This window comes from Anneissia japonica, unplaced genomic scaffold, assembly GCF_011630105.1.
Source record: "Anneissia japonica isolate Jap-2015-1 unplaced genomic scaffold, ASM1163010v1 scaffold287800_len1627635_cov199, whole genome shotgun sequence".
Taxonomy (NCBI): domain Eukaryota; kingdom Metazoa; phylum Echinodermata; class Crinoidea; order Comatulida; family Comatulidae; genus Anneissia; species Anneissia japonica.
Window position 1 is genome coordinate 1,072,845 of NW_022731299.1, and position 27,704 is coordinate 1,100,548.

Here is a 27,704-nt window from a genome sequence, read left to right on the forward strand (position 1 = left end):
GAGTGACTTTTCTTAAACCATTCAAAAATAATTATATAATATAATATATTATAATATATAATTAATATACTGATATTACAATATCTTTATAAGGAATTAATCATTCTGGCACAAATCAATGATAATTTTTGTTGAAAATATATATATTTCAATTAACCATCACTGTGAAAACCCCATAATCAAATGCATTGCAAAGTTCTGTAGCAACAGCCACGACCTAAACAATTATTGGAATATAATTAATTATTTCATTAATATAATACTTTTTTGTAATATAAGAATAAAAATTACAGATAAAGACAAATTTAAACAGCACATATGTATAATAGGCTATCTTGTTTCTCAATATTTTCTAATAATGTACAGTAATATTAATAACGCTGCCGTATTTTGACCATCAAAATGGCTGGCCATTTGACCCTCTACTAGTTTTTGATCCAGCATTAAACTAGCAGGGCCACGCCTAGGCCAGGTAGTTGTAACTCAGACTGTGTGCAGGGAGTGTATCCTCCACGCAAGAATTAGGCCTAAAAAATCTGCCCGCCGTTTTCGGAAAATAAGGACCGATTTCCGAGCAGAATTCGCCGAATGTTAGTCTTTGAGCTAATCTGAATATATAACCAATGTGTCACGCAGAAATCAAGTTCTGTGCACATTTTTCCTAGCCATTTTCCACGCAAATTTGAGCTAGTTTCTGAGGTATAATCATCCACATTTCACGACGAATAAACTGGCATTTTAGTATTAGTAGTAGTTGGGCCATGGCCTTGGCCTATGTACAGTACTACATTTACATATCTAGCCAGGCCTAGGCTGTCTTCCCCTTTATAGTTCCATGGAACTATAAATTACTGTACTTTATTTAAAATAGTGTTGTTTAATGTTTGTCTAATGTTTGAAATAATTATTATAGTTTGTATGACTTAACTAGGGGCCTAGGTCACGCCAGGCAGTAGAGTAGTATTCCGTATTCTCTATATACAGTACTGCACTATGCTAGGCTATGCCTACACAGGAGTAGTATTAAAGTGCGAGGCATGCAAGGCAGCGAGGCAAAACAACGATTCATGCGAGGCATCGTTTTACCATTCCCAAAAGTGAGAGGCATAACAACATTTATGCGAGGCATCGTTTTACATGGAAAATATGCAGAGAACAACGAAAATCCAATATTTAATAATTATGCGTGATAATGTTAAATAATAATGTAAATTTGCTACTTAATTTGATTTGCAGTGGATTTATTTTTCTCCGCCTAGGCCTAAAGCTGCATACAGTCAGTACATCGCTGATCACAAAGGCAGATCCAAGCAGATCTGCTGCATTATTTTTTCCACATACTCTGGTTTAGGGCAGAATTATAGAGGGCGCTATTTAAGGTCTTGGGTTCTTGGGTATTCAATCTGTTCAGATCCTTGGGTATTTTATTTTTAAAAAATATTTTTTTTTTGTCATAGAAGAAGAATAAAGAAGTAGCAATGTATATTTCAGTCAATTTAAGTAAACAGAAGTCAACGAAGTGCACATAATATTGTTAATTGACTTTTAATTGCTAAAAACATGAGTTCAGAATTGTTTATTGTAATTTGCGTTGCTATTGATCTTAACTATAATTAATGCACACATAATAAAATTTCGTCACTGATCTACTGATAACGCTACTGGCCGACTGAGGGGCGTAATTATCTATCGTTCCTATCTCCTCATGAATATTAATTTTAATTATTAACACAGACAATTACAATAAAATAGAGTTTATAAAAGCAAAAGGGAAACTATACATATGAAAACCCCGTTTTTAATGGATTTTCTGGAAACTTAATTTTGGGCAATTTTTGTTGTTGAATCTTGGGTAATTTCGTCGCAGACCTTGGGTATATGAAAAATTGCGAGTGGTCACCCTGGTTTAGTGAGATGTATGAATACCAGCTTCACTGTTCCCTGTGAATACTAACTGATGTATTAAGCATGACCTGAGTTTGACCGTTCGGTGTTTGTAAATACCACCGATTTATATTGCTTGTTGTAATTTTTTCTCTACTACGATAATACGTAAGACAAAGTTAGTTAACACTACAAATGATAGGCCTACTACTACTACTGTACAAACAAGTTGAATATAAGTGTCTCAATAGGTAAGGTTTGGTACGGTACCTAATATTATAATTAGCTGTCACAGAACCACAGGCCGGGTGTTTATTCCATGATAAAGATAAAGTGTGGTTAGATTCCTGTTTTGTTATAGACCGATTAGCCACCAAAGATGACGTCAAGGCTTCAATTCGAGGATTTACGGTATGTCATAAACAAACAAAAACCCTAGGAAAATAATGTTGCTCTGACACACTCACTTTACCTACTTTACAGTATTGGTACTTTAATTTCCTTTTTTTTTTTTACTTTTTGTTTCATGTCGCATCAAATAATATAGCTAATAATAGTAACTTCAATAAGATACATAAAATCATGCATAAAACGTGAAACTTAGTTTATGCTTGCTTTCAGCTCTGATCCCCCTGGATCGGTGAATGTAATATATTTATTATAAGAGTGCATCTGGCCATCGTTTTCTGCCTTGGATAACATCTCTGCCTTGGATAACATCACACATTATTTTGGCCGAGTCGTACTATATTGTGCAATGAATTATCAGGTCTTGAATGCATTACAGTAATAGATATACTGTATACACTTTAAAGGGTAATCAGAATAATTAATAATACATAATAATAATTATTAATATTACATGTACAATCAAAAATAATTATTGCATGCACCCATTTTCAAAATATAAATTAATTTTGACAAGCAGGTAAATTAAATAGGCCCATGGAGGAAAACAACAAAAATGCAGAATATTGACAAGCATATATTCTTTTCTGCTTATATGAAAGTATTTTATTATGAAAATAAACATTGGGATTTCAAAACAAAATGCAATATCAATGACAATAGAATATTTTCCTCTCAATTTGATTTTTGCTGTTGACATAAAGTAACTTTACGTTACAAAAAAACATAACATGATATAATATTACAAACAAAAATCTCATCTTTGTAATATAAAAAATTAACATGTAAAAACTAGCATAATGTAGAATTTTTTTTTCAAACAAAATGTAACTTCTATTTCAAACATTAAAAACAAAGAGGGAAAATAACGCTGGCAAAATATTTTTTTAGAATAATCTTTATACATATGACTTCTATACTTCTAGATAAATTTCGTTCACTTAAACATGAAACAAGTGAATACAACACAATTGTGGCTCAAAAGGCAAGGAGAGATAAAAACTACTTCATACTGCTAAACATAGGAACGTCAAAAAATTTCATGGGAGATGTTATAGCGTAGGGTTGACAGAAGACAAAAAAAAATAAATTTAAAAACACCTTTTAATATTCCGTTATTATTTTTTCCTTGTTTTATTTAATTATTTTTATTTACTTTTTATTGTATTACAGGTTGCTTAACTGCTTGTTCCTGTACTCATTGGTGTACACTGTTTAACCCCTTCCACTGTGTACTACAGATCAATAGACTATACTTAACTGTATTTAGAACTTTTTTTTTTAGATAATTACTAACTTTTGTGTTATTACAGAAAAACCTGTAATATGTATTTTTATAACAATATACATGTACTGTACATATTGGTTTTTAAATATCTATGATATTTGACAACTTGTGATGATCCACAATTTTAATATAGTGTATGATGAGTTTTGAAATTAATGTTTTTGAGTTTTTTTAAAATTACATAACAGATATTGTGATTTTTTGTTACATTCTGTTTAATTATTGTTAAAATATATTAAATAAATACTGTAGAGTGAAAATAAAAAAAAAAAAAATATTAACAATAAGGCTTTTCATCATTTACAAAGGCAATAAAATTAACAAAACAGGAACTTAACTGCTTGTTCCTGTACTCATCGGTGTACACTGTTTAACCCCTTCCACTGTGTACTACAGATCAATAGACTATACTTTACTATTCTTAAATTCCACGGGAGATATTGTGGCACAAAATTAACAGAAGAAAAAAAAATATAGTAAAAAAAACACCTTTTAATATTCCCTGGTATTATTTTTTCCTGGTTTTTTTTTTTTTTTTTTGGTTTTTTGTTTTTGTTTTTTTCATTTTTATTTATTTATTTTTTATTTTAACACAGGTTGCTTAACTGCTTGTTCCTGTACTCATTGGTGTGCAATAAAATTAACAAAACATTTTCCATTGTAATAGGAATTTCCATTGTAGATCGGTCAGACTTTACATGGTTAATTAACAAGATAAATGCTCTGTTTTTGGAATTCAGTTAAATTTTCGCTAAATGTCAATGACATTGTTGATGAGTTGTACGTAGTAATGTAGGAGTTTCTTGGCAATTTAGATATACACGCAATACGTGGACAAAAATAAAATGTACGCAAAATCCACCTGCGTTGTATGGTCCTATATGGGCCTGTGGTACTTGCTTGCAAGTCACCAAATTGTAGGTTTTTCTTTCTATGTGGTGACATCCGCTCTTGCAACTGACAGATGTGCAGGTGGCAATATCCTTTGATATTCTTATTTCTTCTAGGTAGCCCATTGTGTCTAAAATTTTAAAATTAAATTCATTAATATTACTGTTGCTTGCCATTAAGTCCATGTGAACATCATTAACCCTCTTCATAAAAAATTGAAGATTTTTCTTGTCAATCTTTCTTGCTTGTGTTACTTTCCTATTACGATCAGACCTATGGCTATCTTTAACATTCACTCTATAATCCATTTGGGCCATTTCCAACAAACCAACACCTTCACTGCATCCTGGTAGCTTTTCAGATTGACACCTCTCACTTATGTCTTGAGCAGCTGATGCACAATTATCTATGTCAATGGTCAGTTCATTTACATACTTCTCAGTTCTGTCAGCTGCCGTAGGACCTCTTCCAATAGTTTTTTGTCCAAGAGCCTGACGCTTTATTTCTGCTGACTCCAAAATGGCAGCTGAGCATTCCATGATAACTACATCTAATAACCCCTTTCTGTAGCCTGATGCACTTATGGACTTTGCATTTGAAACTTCAGCTGAAGAAGCTAAGCTAGAGGATTGTGTTCTACACCACTTCTGCCAACGTGCTTTTCGTCTCCACCACCAATTCTTAAAGTTCATCATTTTACCAGGGTTATTGGATTTTGTTGAAATTAGTTTTACCAGGGCTTTTTCTGCTTCTTCAGCGTGAATGTTTGTAACAGCATTATAGGCATCAACCATAACTTGCTGAAATTTCATTTTGTCTTTTTCAGAGGTGAAGTAAACCTTGTGTCGATTTATATCTTGCTTGAAGTGAAAGTAATCAGAAACTGTTTTGTTTTTAATGTCATTTCCTTTGGCTTTACAAAGACCGGACCATAAAGCCCCTCCCTCATCTCCAACATAGGCGTGGGCATCTAGACCTCTACCCTGAAATTCATTGGGGTCAAGGTTATATTCATGAGCAACAGAAGGTAAGATTTGGTTTACAGCTTTATCAAGCGTTTCCACCAGCCTCTCCACATTTTCTGCATTTTCCCCTGGTTTTAGAACAAAACTACTTATAAGTTTAACATTCCGACGTAAAACGGGATTATATGTTGTCAATTCAATTTCCGTGTAATCTTTTGCAAGACTTTTGCACCCATCCAGGCTGACAGGTTCATTAATCAGACCAAGAGTAATGAGAGCTGCCATATGAATTTTTTTTTCACTAGAAAGAATGACACAGTTCTCACCAACTTCCATGATTAAATTTGCATCCAACTCCCGCTTACTGAAGTCTTCTTTAAGAAGGCGTATTGCCTCGATATCTGAACCATCTGGTCTGCATTTTTCATTTACCTTCCTTCGAAGATAACAGAGATGCTGTGTGTCACTAAATTTCAATGCCACATCTTCCAGAGAATTTTTATCACTCTGACCATCAAGTAGAACCTGTCGAACTTTTTCTAACTGAATTTGACCAGTTGTTATTGTTGGTCTTTGTTTAATGATGCTTTCAACTTCCTCTGTATTGGGCCTTTTCTCACAAACTTTTAAAGAACAAGAATGTTCACCAATATAGTACACGGTCAGCTTTTTATGACACCGGTCGTTTTCGACATACTTTCTAGCATAGCATCTGATTTTGATAGCCTTTTGGTTACAGTGTTTACATTCCTTTTTCCGGTTAAAATCAACTTTATTATTAATTTTATTGATCCTTCTGAACGCACATTGAATATTAGTACATTCAAATGAACCCCCACACATCTGCAATGTTCTTCGTCCTCCCTTACAAAAATCTCGTCTGGGACAGGTTTGTGAACGATTCCAATTCCACGCATCATAGCTACCAGTAAGAGGTTCGTTTTCATTGTAGGCAACTTCATACCTCAAATTTCCATTAGGTGTATCAGGCACCTTGTTTACTTGTTCTGCCTCCAACTTTTCAATCTCGTTTTGGTTTACGTAAGTTCTTGAGCCCTTCTTGATTAGACATCTAGATGTGTATAAGAGACAGATAACTAACTAGTAAAATATTCCATTTTATTTTACAAATAGATTACTTTATTAGGTTGTTTGGACAACCCAACTCACCACTATTTCTCTATATTTACATCTACAGCAATCAGGTTTAAAATCTACATGAATAGTATTTGATACAAAAAAATGTATCTGAGAAAATGTTCTTACTTTACTTCTGCCACCAATAAATCCAAGGACAAATCTGCGTTTTTTTCTTTCTGTGTTTTTTTTTTAATTGGTGTAGATTTTGCTGAGCTTAAACTACTCATCGCACTCACAAGGTCGTCAATGGAGTTTTTCTATCAACAAAATAAAAATTTCGTCTAATTTATAAAAAAAATACAATACCTAGTTGTATGTTACATTGGTGAGAAGCAAATTAGCTTTTTTATAACCATCTGCACATCATTAACTTTTATCATTTTCATTGTATGCCTGCATTTAGATCCATATGATATTACTTAATGTTAAAATGTAAACCCTTATGTTCCAAATTTCAATTTTGTATTGCTTGCCAATAACATGATGAGTAACTGTTATTTTTTATAGTTCTTAAAAAGATTTACTTTAGGCTTGAGCGGCATTGTTAATTATTAAAAGCATCCAAAATCATGGCACTGGTTCAGGATTTAAACCAATATCTTGTGTTGAAAGCAACTAGCACATTCACCACAAGCTAACATACTGTACTGCACCACCACAATGACTAGAATGATTTTGTTTATCAAATAAATACATTAAAAAACAAACTGATTTACTTGATTTAAAACAATTCACTATAAAAGTGGGTATTTGGAAACCTTGGAATAATAAGATACTGATTAGTAGACCAGTTTGGTGTCATAAAAATATTGCTAGTATTAAGTTCTTCATGTTTCATTAAAATGTTTATAACACCTACCCAACTGTCTGTTTTAGTTCTTTTTCGTTTTCTTGCTTTGCATTTATGATTTATGTTGACTGGTGGTAAATCATCTGAGCTGCTAGAAATTACAATATCATTACCTTTGTTGTCCTATGCAAAAATAAATTATGTTCAGGATTAGTTACTGTAAAGATAAAACATGACCAAATAATGCATACGTGCGTGTGACTGACACCATAAGATTTAAAGCTTCATTCAAGGCAGCCTCTCATTTTTTGGAAAAAAACATATGTTATAAAGCTTTACAAATGTAATACGGAATCGGTATTCTAATTCAATATAGACATTCCTAAACATGAAAAGAATGTAAAATAAGGCTGAAATTTGATTTTTTTTGTCCTCCAGACAAAAACTAAATGCGGATAAATTTTTCAGGTTTGATATTGCGATCGTTCTACGAAGAAATATTGCAGGTGCTGAAAACATTACCCTATGCAACACTGCTAGGCCAGGCCTAGCCTTACCTCAATTTAGGTTCTGTTATCACACATAAAAACGGCCGACATAATATTTTCCGTTGCCAGTATTGACACTTGTAAAATATAATATTTCATTTTAATTATTTCAATTTGTTAAAAAACTGATTCTAACCAAGATTTTGACACATAAACAAGCGTATCTCAGGCCTCCTCGATCGACCGCAGTATGCGAAATCCGAAGTACATGCTAAAGAGGGCGCACTTGATTGATTGTATAAAATAACACATAAAAGTGAGAGCATTCCAGCGGATGCGATCTACAACCTCTAAATTTGCCTAGTAACGAAGAATTCGTCAAGAAAATGGTAATTTTTCAAGAGAAATAGTTGGTATTTCTCTTTTTTTTAAAAGTCTTTAGCATAAAAATAAAATTTATTGCAGTATTTTTCCATGATTCATAATAATGAGTGTAATGCATATGCAATTTTCTAAAAATGGCAGTCTCTAAGAAAATTTTGCCGGGAATGGGGCTTTAAGTATTATATGATTTAGTTTATTATTATTTTTACATTGCTGTAAGCACATTCAATTGTAATATCTACAACCTTACCATGTCTGTCCGACTTACCTGATCTTCTGATTCACTTGATATTACAACAAAATCATTGGTATCCTGTATAGATAAAAACAAAAAGTAAGAAGTTTTATCAAAGTTCATTTTCATCTACTACGAACAAAAGATGTTGAGATGTTGTTAAATTAGTTACCAAGCACTGTACCACCAATTGAAAATACGGTTTATGCAGAGAATAATACACCATACTGTATCACGTTTGGTAGGGTATGGAGATTTTAATTTTTTTTTAGTCTCAAAATACTAAAATGGGATCCAGTATTTATCATTCCAAAAAACAAAATTGAAAAGTTTTTAGAGTAATGTAATTATAAAATGAATCTTATGAATTAGAAAATGTGATCAGTTACTAACAGCAACTTACATGAGTTACAGTTTCATGCATACTTTCATCTTCACTTGATATTATTATTTCATCAAGCTGAAAACAAAAGAAATATAAAGGTTTCAACTAATAATATTTTTAATTATCTGTATGCATTTCCTTGTACTGCTTAAGGACTTTTCAAGATAAAGGTGCTAAAAGCTTCCAAATAAGGTTAAAGGAGAGGTATACTTTCAGGTTGAAACAGGCACAAAATAGTATTTTGTTGTACATTTGTGCAGCAATTGATTTTTTTATATGATTTAGTATTCCTTGATAAGTTAGTTTACATGTAAAATAATTGGGGGAAAAAATACCCGCTATTTTGTATTTTTGCTATTATTTCTGAACTTCTGTAATTCACCCCAAAATGGGAAGAAATTGTAATAGTGTGAAAGTCCTTTTATACTCAAATAAAACAAAGAACAGACATTTTCAAAGTGGACCTCCCCTTTTGAGGTCAGGTGTGGGTTTAATTTCTGAGATGCAAAAAGCATATTTCACGAAAAAGTTAATTAATTAATATATAAACCAATAAAGGTTTTGGAACAAATTATTAAATTTTCAAGAATCTATCTGAATAACTAATAAATAAATGTTTTGCTAAAGAAGCTTTCTACATCTTAGGACAATCATAATATCAACATATTGACAACAAATTTTAAAGTCACACCTTCCCTTTAAGAGCTATGCAAACATATTCATAAGACAATAGATAGTTATAAAATGCTAATAACTAAGAAATTACCTTCAATTCCCTGCCCTTAAAAACACTTACACCAGGATTATATTCTTCTGGACCAACATGATGGAATTGTTTGGCTCCTTTATGCCTCTCCTCAGATGCTGTAAATGAAAGAAGACTCATTTCATCTATTTACAAATATCCAAAAAAAAAATGGACACAATCTGTTATGTATTTTGTTTCTTTTAAATAGACATGATCACAGCAGGACATACACTACAAATAAGATATCTCAAGACAATTATGAAGGCATTTATTCATAATATCTCGGTGACTTTATAATACATTTTCAATTGAATCCACATGTTGATTGCACAAAAGATAATTGTTTATCAACTCGAAAACCTCTTCCTCTTGCAACGAAAAATGGGAAGCCAAACATTGATAAAAACATCGGTTTTGGTTCCCCGGCGGGTCTGTTTTCAGTGCAAGTCCCCTTTTTTTAGCTTGCAAGAGCACAACACACGGTTTTCAAGAACAGACATCTTTTCAGGGTTACCAGCGGAGAAAAAACAAGAAAAAGCGCGCCGTCTTCTCCGATCTAGTTCAACTGCGTCACATCACACTATTTGCCTCATGGATAAAGTACGCGCGTCAGCTAATGAATAGAGGGCGCTAGCTTACATATTTGGTTATCAAATTGGTTATTGTTATAGACAGGTAGGCCACCTAGGCCAAGGGTCTAGGCCTAGGCTTGGATTTTTGTTCTACTATTTCTCATCATTTAATTATTTTTAATAGTTATGTTTGTTGTAGCCTCGTAGATATGTTAAAATATATGGCTCGCACTTTTGGGGAACGCCAGGTAGCGCGTTAAATCATGCCTCGCACTTTTCGTGAATGGTAAATCGATGCCTCGCATGAATCGTCATTATGCCTCGCTGCCTTGCATGCCTCGCTGCCTCGCACTTTAGTATTACCCCCTACACAGATAAGACAAGTTGGTAACAAACCTATTTGGTAATGAACCTATTTAACGCCACTTCTAAGATCATCACTTCCAAGACTTACTTATCCAAACCAGCAAGCATATCTTTTTGATATTCTTCAAAAATGCAATCTACTTATTATTATTTTTCAATTTTCCGCTCGCGACGAGAAAGAATTTTCTCATCAGTTGGCTGTGTCGTTACCAGCTCGCTAGCGCATATTCCCAATCAAACTGTTATTTTATACATAATTGAGACATTTTCATAAGTAAAAACCCATATAAATGAAAAGAACGGCCAAATTTACGTTGGAATATCGAAAGTTTTTTTATAGGGTTACATCATCATGATGATGCAATGCATGAGATAGGTTCTACCTAAACTGTCATAATATGCATAATTATTAAATCATTTTTTGAATGATTTTTTTAAATATAACCTGCAACATTTCAGATGTACTTCGGCTATCCTTTCTCAAGCATTGATTCTAATGTTGGTCAACACCGCTAAATACGCGGTGTAGTACCAGGCCCGTAGGCAGGATTTTCGATGGGAGGTGCGTGTTGCAACCGAAGTGGACCTTAAGATGGGCAACTGCCTAGGGATCCCCGCGAGGTTGGGGCGAATCTTCTGGAAGCTTTGTCAAATTAGCATTTTAAGGACCTTTTTTAATGGATTTCTAAAATCCATAATTTATAATATCCTATTTAAATTTTCATTCATTTGTCTAGGGACCTACAGTAAAGCAGGAGAAATAGAGGGTGGGGTGAAGGGAGGAGAAACTTGCACAGACAGATGGTCAATACCACCTGTGGCAAAGACAAGCCAAACCAGTCACTAGTCAGTCACTAGAGTTATTAATACAGTGTTAAAGAGTAAAATAAGAGCTATAAAATAGTAAAAAAATCATTCAAATCTGACATTTCCTTATGAAGTTACAAGAATTCAAGCATAGAGCTGGCAAATATATAATGCAATGCATGCTATAGCATTTTGTGAATTAGGAACGATTTTGTGAAATCATAGGTTTTAAAAAGTGGACCTTTTGGAATTTGGGGGGTGGTGCGTCCGCACCCTCTGCACCCCCCTGCCTACGGGCCTTAGTACGCCCTCAATCGGTAGGTTAGTTTTCTTGGTCTTAGACCTGTGCCCTGCAGCTGATGTTCTGAGAATCAATAGGTTTTCATAAAGGGTAGAAAGTTCATGTGATCTAACCTACCGATTGAGGGCGTACTACACCGCGTATAGGCCTATAGCGGTGTTGACCAACATTAGAATCAATGCTTGAGAAAGGATAACCAAAGTGCATCTGAAACGTTGCAGGTTAGTAGAATGTTTCTACTGGTTAAATGAAAGAAGAATCATTCAAAAAATATTTATGAAATCAGATGAATTTATTAAAAGATATTATTAAATCAATCAAAATATAGATTTTTTTGATAACATTATTTTTTAAAGTTTTATTTTTCTTTAATGTAAACATAAGGTATGCTGTTTAGAATTTGACCGAAAGGACATTAACATGAATAAGCTTGTTGCTACTACATTAGAATCTAAATTTCATGTCTGGGACGTGCGGACACAGCATCCAAGTAAAGGATTTGCACACCTTGCAGAAGAGGTAAGCACCAACTAAGTTTGTATTGTTTTAGCGTACAAGCTCAGTTATTCTCTATCATGTGTGATTCCATTTCAAATTTAATAATGTGTTCAGGCATGTGGGCTGTGGTATATCTGAGTGGTCTACATTATTTGGTATAGAGAAATCATGTGATCTGATCATAAAATGGTATATGTCATTGTACAGTCGAGTCTGCCAAAGTCGACTCTTTTTGAGTCGAAAATTCGCGTCAGTTGAATTTTTGAAAAAGTCCCAATTCTTTTCCTGTGTATTACTGTGTACATTGTTTGTTTAATTTAAATTTTTGGAAGTCGAATTTCGGCTATATCGACAGACTTTTCCGGTCTGGATATGCTGATTTTAAAGTAATTTCAACCACTCGAGAGAGCAGCTTAGCTCAGTCGGCTAATCTGGTGGTAGCCACTGTTTGTGCGCTAAACTGTGGCGTCTCTAGGTCCCCGGTTCAATTCCCATCGCTGCCTCTCCTTGTGTTTCAGCTAGAGGGCTGAAATACAAGTTACAATAGCGCACCGTCTTTCGGATGAGACATTTAAGCCGTTGGTCCCGTGTGCATTTATGGCCCATGTGCACATTAAAGAACGCAGTACATTTTTCGGAAATGAGTAGGGGATTATCACCCGGTGTACTGTCCAATCACCACCAGAAGGACCCCACTGGAAATAAGTCTTATTCTAGACTTACGTGGGCTATCCTCAGGGGCGTACGGTGAAAAATCTGAGGGGGGTCGAAACGAAAGCGCCGGGGGCAAGTTGAACTCGGAGCAATTTAGCGAAGCTTTCAGAATTTGCGAGGTGCGTTATTTGTGAGTGAAGCGAGCAACTAGGCTGGGGCTAGGGGCCGCAAAAGGGAAAAAATTACGTTTTTACGTTCTAGTGCATTAAGTTCAATACCAAGTCTGACAAAATAGGCCTAATTGTAAATGTAGTTTTTGGGCAACACCAGACTATATTCACTCAATATACCACCAGCCTATTGGATTGCGGAACTCCTGAATACGGGCCTGTGAGCATTTCAGATTAAAGAATTTAAAAAAAAATGTTTTTTTTTCTTTTTCGTGGGATCGTCCCACTTTTAATTTAAAAAAAAAATAAAGTTATAAATGTATATACTGTATTGAATGCGTTTATTTCTTAACGTTTTCCTTTCAATTTTATACTTTAATATATTTCTTTAACTTAGTTTTTCTTCATCGTTTTTCTCAATAACTTAAATAACTAAAGGTAATTTAACTTACCTAATATTTATATAAAAAAATAAATAGCTTTTTATTTAAAGATCAAATTGTTATCATTAATTTTCCGATGCGTCCTGCATCGTTTTGCGTCTTCTCTGAGTTCCTTTTTTTTTATTTTTCTTCTTCTCTCTTTATTTGGCATTTTTTTATATTCCGAAAAAATAATCTACAGTATTCAACTACCTCACGAGAAAAATTTGCTCTCATCAAATAATTACATTGCCTTCGGTTTTGCGTTGCGCGCGAATAGATTATTTAGCTGCACGGAAAACACGCAGCTACAGATAACAATAATGGCAGAGTGCAATGATGCATAAACAATACACCACATAACACAACTCTACTGGCGCGCAGGCTTCGAGATATCAAGTTGATTAAAATGTATAACTTTATATGGATTGTTTAAAAAAAAGACAAAAAATCAAAATATTAAAAGGAAGGGCCACCAAACATTTTTTAGGCGAAGGATAATTTATATCAATATACCTAACCTTTATGTTAGGCGCAGTTTAATTATGCTAGATTTAAAAAAAAAACCATATTTAAAGGGCACTTTCTTTAAAAGGGGGGGTCGACCGCACCCATCGACCCCCCCCCCCACGGTACGCCCCTGATCATTGGTGTTTACACCGAATAAATAAAATCCAATCCACACAAGTCGAAGTTCTAAATTTAGTAGCGCACTTGGGGAAAACACACAGCCGTGGGAAAATACAAAGTTCAATCCTTGTTGTACAGCAACAAGTTAGCCATGTCAAAACTAACATCACAGACAGCGCGCGGTGGGATGATGGCTCATACGATCGTATGTCGTAAGTTGCAGGCTACTCTCACAATACACACACACCTCCGAACCGGGTCCAGTGTTTAGTTTTCGTCCAGTTCAGTTTGTAGAACTTGTATTGAACACATTTCGAACAAGATTTTTGTAGTCAGGACCTAGCTATTTAATTAATTTATCATAGCCCTGGATTTTTTTAGGCCTAGCCTATGCAAATTCAACACATTATTTAATAATTTATGTGTATAACTAGCTAGGTCCTCAGCATTACAGAATGTAGACATTTGTCAAATTAGCAAAATTATATTCCTCAATAAAATATTGTCAATGTGTGGAGGAACATTAACTGAATACAAATAATGTGATAAATATTATTTAATTAATTTACCATTGTAATATTTTTTGTGTTGTTTAGCCTAAATAACTTTTTAACCATGACAGGAAGGTATGTAGGCCTGCATAGGAATGATAAATACAGTAGCCGAGGTAGTGACGGCGATCTGCGGCGATACATCCTAGTTAAGAATCTTGCGCACCCAATTCATAGTAAATGCTATTCACCAAGGTTAGGTTCACACTAGAGCCTTAAAATCCAGATTGGGAGTACAACACCTGTCTCTTATACACATCTAGATGTGTATAAGAGACAGGATCATAAAATGTCGTAGATACTAAACCTGTTTAATATTGTCACAATGATTTTAGACGGTTCCTTTAGCTCTAACCTTTACCAGGGTGACCACATTTCTATCATTAACCAGGGAGTTGTTATAACAACTCCCTGCATTAATTAATCATATGCAAATCCTGTGTGTAGCCTACTAAACCTTCGTGTCCGAAAAGTTGGAAGTAATTGTTATCCTTACTTAAATATGAAATAATAAATGAAATGTTGACACTTAACTGGAGAAATCAGTTACTAATCATGGTTGGTATACCTACCAAATGATATATAAGGAAAATTGCCCCATCGGGGAGAGCTTCACCCTCCCCCCTCCACTTTTCCTGTCGGGAGAAAAGCCACAATGTTTTTGTAATTCAATAGTTTTAGGTGTCTTGCTTTATACTTGATTGGCTATTTTTTGGTGTCTTTTTTCTCGCTTTTTGTTGTGCATTATTTCTTTGTGGTGTGCATTATTTCTTTGTGGTATTTTACTCAATTTAGCCTTTGTCTACAATGTAAATTTTTGTTGTTGAATAAAATCCTTGAATTGAAAATTCATCGGGGAGAAATAAATTATATGTACTGTATTTTCTACGTAATTTGATAAATTGTCAAACTTCTAGGGGTTTTGTCCCCTGGACCACTTCTGATATATTTTGAGCAACTACCGACTACGTCCACTTAGCTCCCGTTGGGACATCTGCAGTGACGGATCTGAGAATTCGCAATGGGGAGAGCAGGGAGGGGCTTATGTAGGATCTATACCAGCTTAACAACATTATGATTATGGCACCTTTGGATGTCCGGAAATGGCGTTCTCAGACATAAATTTAAATGTGATTTTCTTTTTCTTTCCATTTAAAAAAAATTTAGACAAAAATGGGGATAGGGATTCCCTCTTGAATCCGTCACTGATCTTGTTAATGAGCTTCATAACACTTAATTTTATTTTGCTGCACATTGTGATACACATTGGCAATGACTTCAATTACAATTGATAATAAAGTAGTGAAAATATGCAAATATTATGATTTTGCAGGGATATGTGATAATGGGTTAATTTCTGGGAGATTCTTTCTTGCTTGCGGGAGTGCAGGAGGATGTCCCGATTTCCGGGAGACTCCCGCAAGACTTGGGGCTAGGAATTGGCGCCAGGAATTTCCCCACGAAGGGGTCCAAGCTCCCTGACAAGGGGGTCCACACCCGAACGTTGGGACCAAATCATCTTAGTAGGTCCAAGGGCAACGCACAGAACTTTCAGGCACATAAACAATATTAACGAGGTAGAAATTAATGAATTTAAGTCAACTTTTTTTTGAAAAATAAAACTGTGGATAACTTTGATTTTACAATCTTAATATTGGTGTAGGCCAAATATACAAGGTGTACAAGTAGTTTTCTAAAATATAAACCTAATACTGTAATATTTCAATTACTAACATTAAACATTCACTTTTGCCCTGCGACCGAATGTTTAGACTGGGCTCCAGTCCCTAATCTTTGTCTTTAAATTGATTTTGGCACCAATGGCGTTCCATATTACCTATTTGCTTGGCATTTCATAGTATACTTTTTCTTGGATTAGGGACTGGGCAAACAGTGAGGATTTCGATTGCAGCCACCATGATTTCGTGTTGGGTGACGTATTTAACAACTTTGATTTCCGATTGGCTAATCACCGCGGCATAAATTAAACATGCTAATTATGCTTCACCTCGGCCCAGCTAATTTTAAGGAGGATTCAGGTCAGCTCAGCTTCTGCACTGCGACGAGTGCTAGGCCCCTAATCACAATTCGTCCAACCATGTATGGAGGTATTTAGATGCACCTTCACAACGGAAGTGTGCCACATAGAGAGTAACCAACTTCACGCTGGTTAATAAATACAGTATTATTATGGATAGGCCTATATGATGCAGCCAAACTCATGCTTTCTCGTAACCAACTTCACGCTGGTTAATAAATACAGTATTATTATGGATAGGCCTATATGATGCAGCCAAACTCATGCTTTCTCGCCGGTTTCAGCACACTCAGGTTTAGGCCAGCCTAGGGAGAGTACAATAGGCCCTATTCACGTCGGGTTAGCAGACATCGATTGGAAATAGGCCTACATATTAGATTTAACATTCAGTAATGTAATTGTTGTAGTTAATATAACATTAATAATAATATAAATATTTATTTTTTCAAACTGGTTAAGATTTAGGAACCTCAATTTGCTATGTACGAATGGGTGAATATCATCGTATCTATGGACAATTAATTGCATCCTTTGCATAAGCTGTATTTTCGAGATTTAAACAATGAATAATATATCAATTTTTTGTTTTTGTTAATTGATGAGAAGCTAAGTAATAAATTATTGTTTAATGAGAAAGGTTTAATTTATTGTTACATTGTACAGTATGTTGGCCAACAAGGAGGCCTAATTTATTTAATTTCATGACATCCATTTGTTTTACAATACATTTATATTTTAATCGTAAATTAATCACAACACATTTCAACCTTTGATACGTATCAATTTTTTTTCTTGTATTATTTCTGAGTTACAGTGGACTGTTCTGATTTCCATAGCTATCAGATTTATTTTTTCATTAAATTAATCATTCTGTTTAATTTGTAAAAATATAAATAGGCTACATTGCAGGTAATGAAAAAACGATTTAGCTGCATGTATTTGGATTAAAATACATTTGTACTGTAACTGTCATGGTACAAAACTCAAAAAATGATCTAAACCACAGTGATTTCAGATTTCAAACTTTATCTGTTGATCTTTCAGTGTTTTACCATATATATTATTAACTGCTTCAGGAAAAAAAATAGTTTTCACTAATTAACAAATAATTTACAATATTAATTACTAGTCAATTTAAGGGTCAATGCAAAAGAATACAAGAAGGATTATACTGTATTTAACTGTTCATTATCATAAGTATTTTTCGGTACAATTAATATCGAAATGCACTGGGTTTCGTTTACAGGAGTTTGTGCTTCTCCATCAGATGCTAAGTGTCTCAAGTTTATAACTCAACATCGAATCAAGTAAAAGGGCTGTGGTAATATCCTCTGTTAATTGACGGAAGTCAGTGGGGATTATCCGGCTGGACTAATCATAGAATATCCATTCCTGCAAAACAATTAAATAAATAGATCTAAACAACAATATCAATTTTAGTCACATTATCAATAATTTCTGTAACATCAGTACTGTATATAATAAAACTATGAGATAAACCTGTAAAATAAAAACAATAGGCATTTTATAATTTACAAATTATATATATATATTTTTTTAATTATGAATAGTTTGTCCAACTATGTCCTAGCCAAATTTTCATATAGGCATGACCACTTTCCATAACCATGGCACATTTAACATAGACCTTATTATTTTATGAATAAAAAAAGTTATATATTATAGTCTTGATAAATCATTTAATGTCATAGAGATCCCCGTAAAGTGTCAACAAATTTCATTCTGTCTCATAGTGAAAATTTGAATTATTAATAGCAAATAAATAGGTTAGCCAATAGGCTATGGTTAAAATTAGTGTACCTCCTCCAGATAGAAATAGGGCTGCGACTTTTTGTGAATATCTGGGAAAATATAAATTCCATCAACTGATTGAAAACTGAAAAAAAAACGCTCTGCAATCGATTTGACTCACTCTTTTACAAGTCTCTAATTTCTCGATATATACAGTACCGTCGCTGGTGGCGCTCTCCAAAATTAGCTAATACTAGGAACACCTTTAATTAGAGACCTGTGGCAAGTCTACTGATTGTTATGCCAACCCCTGATATAGACCCTAGGTTTATAATGCTATCCTGCATTTAGGGAATCGGAATTTGAAGGAGTCCACAACCTCATCCATATTTAACCTGTTCCCACGTTCTCTGTGAATACCTAAAATCATTAGGCTGTTCAGACGTTCTTCTGCCATTGTGGATCGCAAATTAGATTTGATGAGCTTCATTGAGCTGAAGTTTCTCTCGCACTTAGCCGTGCTTATTGGCAAAGTTGCGGCTATTGTTGCCAGATTGTTTAGCTCATAAAATACATCCTTCATCTTTCGTAAGTAGGCATGGAATGTAAGCAAAGACTTGGGCATTTGATTGTCACCGAGTCGTTTTAAAGGCATTTTAGAGTTTTTGAACTCTACGATAGGGACTTCTCTATCAAAGTGTAGCAATCAGCAAACATCATGATACTTTCTTCATCTAGGAACTGCGCTGAAGAAGGGTTCAATGCAGCTACACCATTCAATAAATCCACATTTTTTCCTCCAAACCATCTCTCCAGTTCGCCTAAGACTCGATCTACCATTTCAAATGCACATCTCTTGAATTCCTTATGACTATCGTCTACCTCCTCTTCCATAACTGAAGCATCAACAATATATTCACCAAGATGAGCAGGTAGAGTTCGGCATCTTCTTGATGGCAACATCCGACACATTTAATGTAGTTGTAACCTCCTTAGCCTCTGTGTACACATTTTCTTTTCTGAATTCAGCAACATCTTTACGTAAAGTCGTTGATAAGTATAATACCATCTGTTAGATCATTGCTTTGTGATTGAAGTAGATTAGAGACTGCCTTCGACTTGTTCAACAGCTCTCGCATCAATAAAAGATACCGCACAAATTCTCCATCTATTTGATTCCTGTACCCTCTGGCTTCAGTAATCCTTTTATCATTAGTGTCATTCAAAATTACTGTATGTAATTAAGTACTTCAAGTATTGTTTCAAGTCTACTCCAAACGACATCAAACTGCTTTACCTATCTCTATCTATTTGTGCACTTTCCCATTTCTTGTGCACAACGCTTGTGGAAAAGAAGCAGTGCAAACCCTTAAAGAGTGCAACCACTGTTGATATTTGTTGACTGACGAGGCCACATCTACAATTACTAGGATAACAGAAGCAGGGAAACGTAGTAGGCATGTTTGGCTTCTGGTCGCTTCTCTCTAATTTTGGCCTGTACTCCTGCAAGATGACCCGAAACAACAGAAGCACCATCATATCCTTGTGCACACAATTGTCTGTGTCTATAGATTTGAGCTTATTGGGAATATTCTCAGCAAGGCCATCAGCATCAAGAGAAAATGCTTCTTCAATGCCTAAAAAAGAAATTCGACAACTCAACTAAGATAACTAAGTGCAATGGAAAGAACCACAGTAAGACAGACAATGTAGTACAGAGAAACACTGGTACAGGCAGCATAGGCCTATATTGCCTAACCTAAATGCGTGACCAAATTTTACGACGCAAAGGTTGAATGCAATATATGTTTAATTGAACTTTATACAGAACAACCATATTATAAGTCTATGGTTCTATTACTGAATTGATATGCAAACAATATATTACCAATACATTCTTCGTAGATGGTATTTTCATAACAATACCTAACTGCCACAACCTTCCTTCTTTGCAACATATTTTGACTCATCAGACAGTATTGTGAAGTACTTTGCTTCATGTAGTTCCTGTGCAATAATCCTTAATTACCTTATCTCTCATACAGGGCCAACGGAACATTTTTCAAAGTGGAAGGTGGGGCCCCCACTTATAAGATTAATGGGAATATAAATCATGCAGATCTGGAATCAAACCTAGGTGGTGGGGTCAACATTCCTCCCCCGGGAAAATTTTGATTTCTAGACGGCGGGAGATGACCTTTCTCGACTTTTGAACTAGGTGTCTAATGACTTTGTTCTTCAAAATTCAAGGTTTCAACCCTCTTCAAAACGGTAAGGTAAACTTTCTCTTTACAGTAAACAGTAGTAGTGTGTATCGTCATCATCATTGCCATATCGCCGAAAAGTCCGATGACAGTTCCGCTTCGGCCGCTTTACTTAGTTCCTCGATGAGCCCTTTCCAAATGTGTCTGTTTTGTGCCAGTAATTTTAATTTCTCCATATCATTTTTAATTTTTAGTTGAGCAGGATTTTGAGTATTGGTAGACTGGATCTTACTAAGGTCGTTATGGAGAGTTGTGATTATTGTAGTCCTTGGACGTCCCCTGAATTTTCTGTTATTGGTCTCGGTGAAGTAGAAGTTGATTGCCAGGTTTGTAGGATTGTTCGTGTTTTGTCTCAGGATGTGGCCAAATAATCGCCATCTCGATTCTAAAATTTCTAGTGACAAGGGTCTCGCCGTACATCTATCATAAAGGTGTTTATTTGATATTCTATGGGGATATTTCAGTCCAATAATCTTTCGGAGTTGCTTACGATGGAAAGTGTTTAGCTTTAGTTCATCATCTTTCGTTAAGGCCCATGTATTACTAATATTGTATAAAAGCACCGGTTTCACTAGGAGTTGTACAACCTCAGTCTTGTTTTTAATCTAATTTTTTCTTTTCTGTTCCAGAGTGTTGTCTTTTTGTTCATTGCGTTCACAGCAAGTTGTTTCCTTCTGGTGATATCTTCTTTGTCTCCAAGAAGGGACCCTAACTTTTTTGTTAGTCTCCAGTTCTTCTCTTTTAATTACTGTGTATTCTGTTTTATCTTTGTTTACTTTGAGATTAAACGAAATTAGGTGAGCTCCAATAAGGTCTACATTAGCCTTCTCGTTTAGGCTGATGAAATCGACATCATCCGCATACGAGATCTCATTTGGAATACGATCATTACTTCTCCCCCTAATTCCCCTTAACGCGTGTTCAAGGTACACCGTGAAGAGCACTGGGCTAAGACTGTCCCCTTGTGGTACTCCAGTATTCGTATAAAAATATACGTTGTCCTTCGTAAGTTTAAGTTGAGCCCTGTTTGGCTTAGCAAAAATCTTATCCGAAGTTCGTCTTCATTAATAATCCCGTTCAGTGTGTCCCTGGTAATGGTATCGAATGCACTCGTCATATCAATCCCAGTGATGTGGAATTCAAGATTGTATCTTGATGCTTTGGCAATCATCCATTTATAAGTCAGAACTACGTCGCTTGTGCTGCGTCCAGGTCGGAATCCACTTTGACTTGTTGGTAGGTAGCTTTCAATTTTGTGGCGGATTCTTTCTAGCACAATCAGTGACATGCATTTTCTGATGGTGTTGAGTAATATGACTGGTCTGAGATTTTTCATCGGACCCTTTTCCTTACCAGGTTTTTGTAGTGCGACAAGGATACCTTTATTTATATCAATTGGTTCATGCATTATGAAAATATTATTGAAAATGTTTGCTATAATAGGCAACAGAACATCTGCACCATATTTTAGTAGTTCACCCTTTAATTCATCTTCTCCATACCTTAAAAAAAAAATGCGTAGTTGTATATTTATTCTTTTTTCAATGAATTGACAAGCTCCAAAGAAAAGGGGGGTCGGGGAAAATTTTGATTCCTAGATGGCGGAAAATGAGCTTTTTCCCGACTTCTGAGGTGTCTTAATTACTTTTAAGTTCTTAAAAATTTAAGGTTTTTCCCTCTTGAAAACGGTCAGGTAATTTTTTACCATTGTTATTACAGTAAATAGGCCTTATGTGTGTATACATACATAAAAATTTTGTAAAAAATGAGTAGTTGCATACTAATTTTCCATGAATCGATGAATCCAAAAAAGAAAGGGGGGTCCGGATCTTCCCCGGGAAAGTTTTGATTCCGAGAAGGCGGGAAATGAGTTTTCCCGACTTCTGAAGTGTCTTTTAATTACTTTTAAGTTCTTCAAAATTCAAGGTTTTCCCCTCTTGAAAATGATTCAATTAATCAATGAACTCCAAAGAAAAAGGGAGTCCGTGTTCCCCCGGGAAAATTTCGATTTCTAGATGGCGGGAAATGAGCTTTCCTGACTTCTGAAATGTATTTTAATGACTTTTGAAGTTCTTCAAAATTCAAGGTTTTCCTCTCTTGAAAACAGTCAGGTAAATTTTTCTCATTTTTTATTTTTTATGTGTGTATACATACATAAACAAATGAGTAGTTGCATGCATATTCCTTTTGCCATGAATAGATAAATTCCAAAAAGAAAGGGTGGTCCAGGGGCAAAATTTTTATTCCTAGATGGCGGGAAATGAGCTTTCCCGACATTTGAAGTGTGTTTTAATGACTTTTATGTTGTTCAAAATTCTAATTTTCTTATTGTAACAACAACAAAAATCAGCTCACTGGTCCTGAAAAGGTAGGTCTAGAATTCTTTTTCTTTTCCCTTTTTTTTTGTTGCCCAAGGGAGGGGTCAGTACCCATGACCCCCCTCCCCCAGATCCGCCAATGTGAATTGCGAGAAAATGTAACTCGGTCGGGTACTGGATAAACATTCTCTTTCCCATCCTTCTCCTCCTTCCCTCCTTCTTTTCTTGCACTTCCGATCATACAAAAATCTCCAGACATATTTTTTTCTAGAATACTCCAGCTACGAAAACCTATCATAAAACTTAGCGTTAAATACCCTAGAATTTCTCATGATTGTATGTTTTGGGAAATTAATGTTTCTTGGCTGTACTGGCACATCTTGATCATCTGATCTTAATGGTAAATCATCTGGGCCTGGAGGAGGGTTGCGAAATTTTGCAATTTCGTACTCTGACAAAACATTAACGTAGATTGACTGAGCTAATTATTGTGTTAGCATCCAGTATCCAGTAAAAATGCTAAAAACCAAAGAAATTTGACCTAATATTGATACATTTTATACCTGCTTGTGCTCCCAAGATATTGACATCATCGCCTTCTAATTCATCTAGCACACTTTTGTCGGGTTCTAATTCATACTTTTTTGGTTCAGTGACTTCGTAACGGTAAGACGTGTTTGTGCGAGCTCCCTAAGCTGGGCACCTTTTGTGTAATACGATCTTGTCTCACGGTTTCCAGCGCGCCAGCCAAACTATGAAAGGGGAACATCTCAGGCCTATCTGGATCACATCTAACTCTGCAGTCTACTTTGTGTACCTACTGCAAAGAGATTAATTAATTTATTACAGTCTTCTTGTTGTACCACTGGTATTTAATTCTGGAAATAGTAAGTAATGAAGTATTTCGTCATCTTACTTGCGGTACTGTATTGTTTACATTACAGTACATACGTTGCATTCTTTCCACTTTAAAGCCAGGTGGATACAACATACCTTGACGTGACAAAACAGATTAGCAACATGGTGAAGAAGTCAGAATTCGACGAATTAAAAGAATCTTTAAATTTCATCAGTGAGCAACTACGAGATATTAAAAATAACAATGACAGCAATAAAAAAAATATAGAAAAACTTTTGAAGAAGGTGTTAACACTTGAAGAAGATGTCAAAAAGAAAGACGAAAAAATTAAAATTCTGGAAAATAAAGTTGATGATTTAGAGCAATACAGTAGGACAGAAAATATGGTTATTTCAGGTCTATCTACTAGGAAAAGTAGCTACGCTGAGGCTGCTGCGAACTGTGATGAGCCTGAAGCACAAGAAGTAGATTCGCTAAAGTCACAGGTTCTAAACTTTTTTCGTAAGGAAATGAATGTTGTAATTGAAGCTGACGACCTCGACGCAGTACACTTTCTATCTAGAAACAAATCTGCTGTTCAAAAAGACATATTAGTGAGGTTTTCTTCGAGAAGCAAGAAAGGCAAGGTAATGAAAAATAAAAAGAACCTAAAAGGTGGTAACGTATTTATTAACGAACACTTAACTAAGAAAAACGCTTTGATCTTCAAAAGGGCAAGAGACCTGCATAAAAGAAAAAAGATATTAGCTACCTGGACAAGAAACTGTAAAGTATTCGTGAAGTGTCTTGGTGCTGATGGACGGACGTATGCTATTAACTGCTTAGAGGACTTTCAGAAATATGGTTTGCTTTAAAATTTATATAATACTCTATGAAGAATTCTTGTAGTATATGTAGAAAAAATGTTGGAAGAAACTCTATAAAATGCAATATTTGTGACCAATGGTTGCATCATGGATGCACTAGTTAAAAAATGAAATTAATTTAATCATAGAAAAAAATTATACATGGTTCTGTCATATTTGTATGGAAAGTACCTTACCCTTTGGGAATCTAGATCAAGAAGAATTTTATTGTTTATTGTCACTGGATAATGACTCTAAACAGCATAATATTTATGAAAAATTTTTCTGATTTAAATTTCCAATCATTTTCACACCCCTAAATTAATAATAATGATTATGATGTGGATATTGATCCGGATACACATTTTTATAATAAAATAAGATGTGATTGTCAATATTATACAGACCAACAATTTAAGTCAATTACTGATTATCATAAAAATAAAGAGTTGTCTTTAATACATTTCAATTGTAGAAGTATGTCTGCTAATTTTGAAAAAGTTGTTCATTATCTACATACATTAAACGTATCATTTGATATTATAGCTTTATCCGAAACATGGGCTAAAGGAGATGATAGTTACCATATGGATGGATACCAATCATATTACATCTCAAGGAAAGGAAAGTCCGGGGGTGGTGTTGCAATTTTTGTTAAAAGTACCATTAAACATAAACCGTTACCGAAGTTATCATTTCAACGACCAAACTGTTGTGAATGCGTCTCAGTTGAAATTGTCGGTGACAGGATAAAAAACATAGTAATAAGCTGTATCTATCGGGCTCCTGGAACTGACTTGGTGTTATTTAATGAACAAATTTCTAATGTTCTACAGGAAAAAAGAGGCAAGAAAATGTTTGTATGTGGTGATTTCAATATTGATCTTTTAAATTATGAAAAAAATTAGAATACAAACTACTTCTTAAATTTGTTATTTAGTGATGGCACTTTTCCATTGATAACAAAACCAACAAGGGTAACTGAGACAAGTGCATCTCTTATATTGACAACATATTCACTTCAGAACTTGAAGCTACTGTGAAAAGTGGTAAATGACATAACAGACCACTTACCTGTTTTTGCTTTTGTTAGATATAAGATGGAATATGAGGTAGAAACTGATTATATTTTTAAAAGAGACGTAAATGAAATTGGTATTAATAATTTTAGGTCTGACTTAAGAAACATAGATTGGAGCTGTTTCATGAATATAAATGATCCCGAATTGGCATATAATCAATTTATACATGTTTTCACTGATTTATATAACAAAAACATTCCTTTAAAAAAAATAAACATTGGTTATTTCAAAGAAAGAGGAAAAAAGCCATGGTTTACCCCTGGATTAAATAATGCATGCAAGAAAAAAAACAGATTATATAAATTGTTTCTTAAATACCAAACACAACATTCAGCAAATAAATATAAATTATATAAAAATAAGCTTACTACAATTCTTAGAAATGCTGAAAAAAAGTATTATAGTGATATTTTGCAAGAAAAAGAGAAAAACATCAAGGCTACCGCTAAATTACAATGTAAACTTTAGATCTTTTATGATGGAAAGTATACCTAACTCTTTATTTCTAGATGTTGTTACAGTAGAGGAGGTCCTTACTGAAGTTAGTTATTTTAGCAATAAGCATTTGTACGGGCACGATAGCATTGATATGTATATGGTAAAAGCGGTCATTAATGAAATAGTTAATCCTGTAACACATATTTGTAATTTATCGTTAGAAACTGGTATATTTCCAGATAAGCTCAAAATTTGTAAAGTAATTCCTATATATAAATCTGGTGATAAACACGATTTTAATAATTATCGGCCGATTTCTTTACTCCCGCAATTTTCTAAAATACTAGAAAAATTATTTAACAAAAGACATGAATTTTATAAATAAAAATGAATTACTATATAATGGACAATTTGGCTTTAGGCCAAATATGTCAACAGCTAATGCGCTTCTCAAACTAAATGAAGATATATCATCTGAAATTGATAAAGCTAACTATTCTATCGGGGTGTTTATCGACTTAAAAAAGGCGTTTGACACCATCGATCATGGAATACTCCTAAAAAAGTTGGAATTTTATGGAGTTTGAGGTGTTGCTGCAAAATGGCTAAAAAGTTATTTGTGTCATAGAACACAAACGGTAACTATTCAAAACGTAACATCTGAACCTATTGAAATTAATTGTGGTGTACCACTGGGCTCGATCCTGGGACCTTCTTTATTTTGATTTTACATAAATGATATTTATCGAGTATCTCCTTTTTTTAGTTATATCTTATTTTCAGATGACACTAATCTAACATGCTCCGGTAAAAACTTAAAACAACTATGTGATTTAGTAAGTATGGAGTTAAATAAATTGTCCACATGGTTTGCAGTAAATAAACTTTCTTTAAATATTAAGAAGAGTAATTATATGATTTTTCAATTTTTGTATTAATTATAGGAGAACTACACTAAAATCAATGTGCTTGACAAATAAAGGGGGTAGTCTATGGAATAGTCTACCTAGCAGTATAAAAGATTGTAGGAATACTATTTTATTTAAAAAAATATACAAAAAGAATCTATTAGGTAAATATAATTTAGATTTATAGCGGAAATCTGTGTTTTGCTATAATTTATAATGTTATTCTGTGTATTTTTATATACCGTATTGCCCAAAAAATGTCATTTTCAATTTAACAACAATAAACTTACGTATGTGTGTGTGGGTGTATGTATGTAGGCCCTATGTATGTATGTATGTATACATACGTATACATGTGTGTGCATATGGGTGTATGTATGTATGTATATGTGTGTATGGTATGTAAATGTTTATATATATGTATGAGTATATAGGTATATCTATATAGGTATATATATGTATAACGATTTAACAGTTTATTTTATTATTAAAACTTAGCTGTTATTGGAAAGAAGACATTATAGTTATAGGAATTCAGATTAACTTATTATTTACAAATTTTCTCTTATATTATTTTAGATTGTAGACACTGTACTTAATTTATTGCTTAATCATCTATAAAT

At 34.2% G+C, this 27,704-nt stretch overlaps 1 protein-coding gene across 1 annotated transcript in view; it reads left to right on the forward strand.

Moving 5' to 3' along the window:
- LOC117115308 (WD repeat-containing protein 92-like) overlaps positions 1-27,704 on the forward strand; it is a 110,093-nt gene that overhangs the window by 64,975 nt on the left and 17,414 nt on the right. Inside the window, exon 6 of the mRNA XM_033259050.1 lies at positions 12,037-12,171. Coding sequence (XP_033114941.1) covers positions 12,037-12,171 — 135 coding nt within the window. The remainder of the gene's footprint in view (positions 1-12,036; positions 12,172-27,704) is intronic.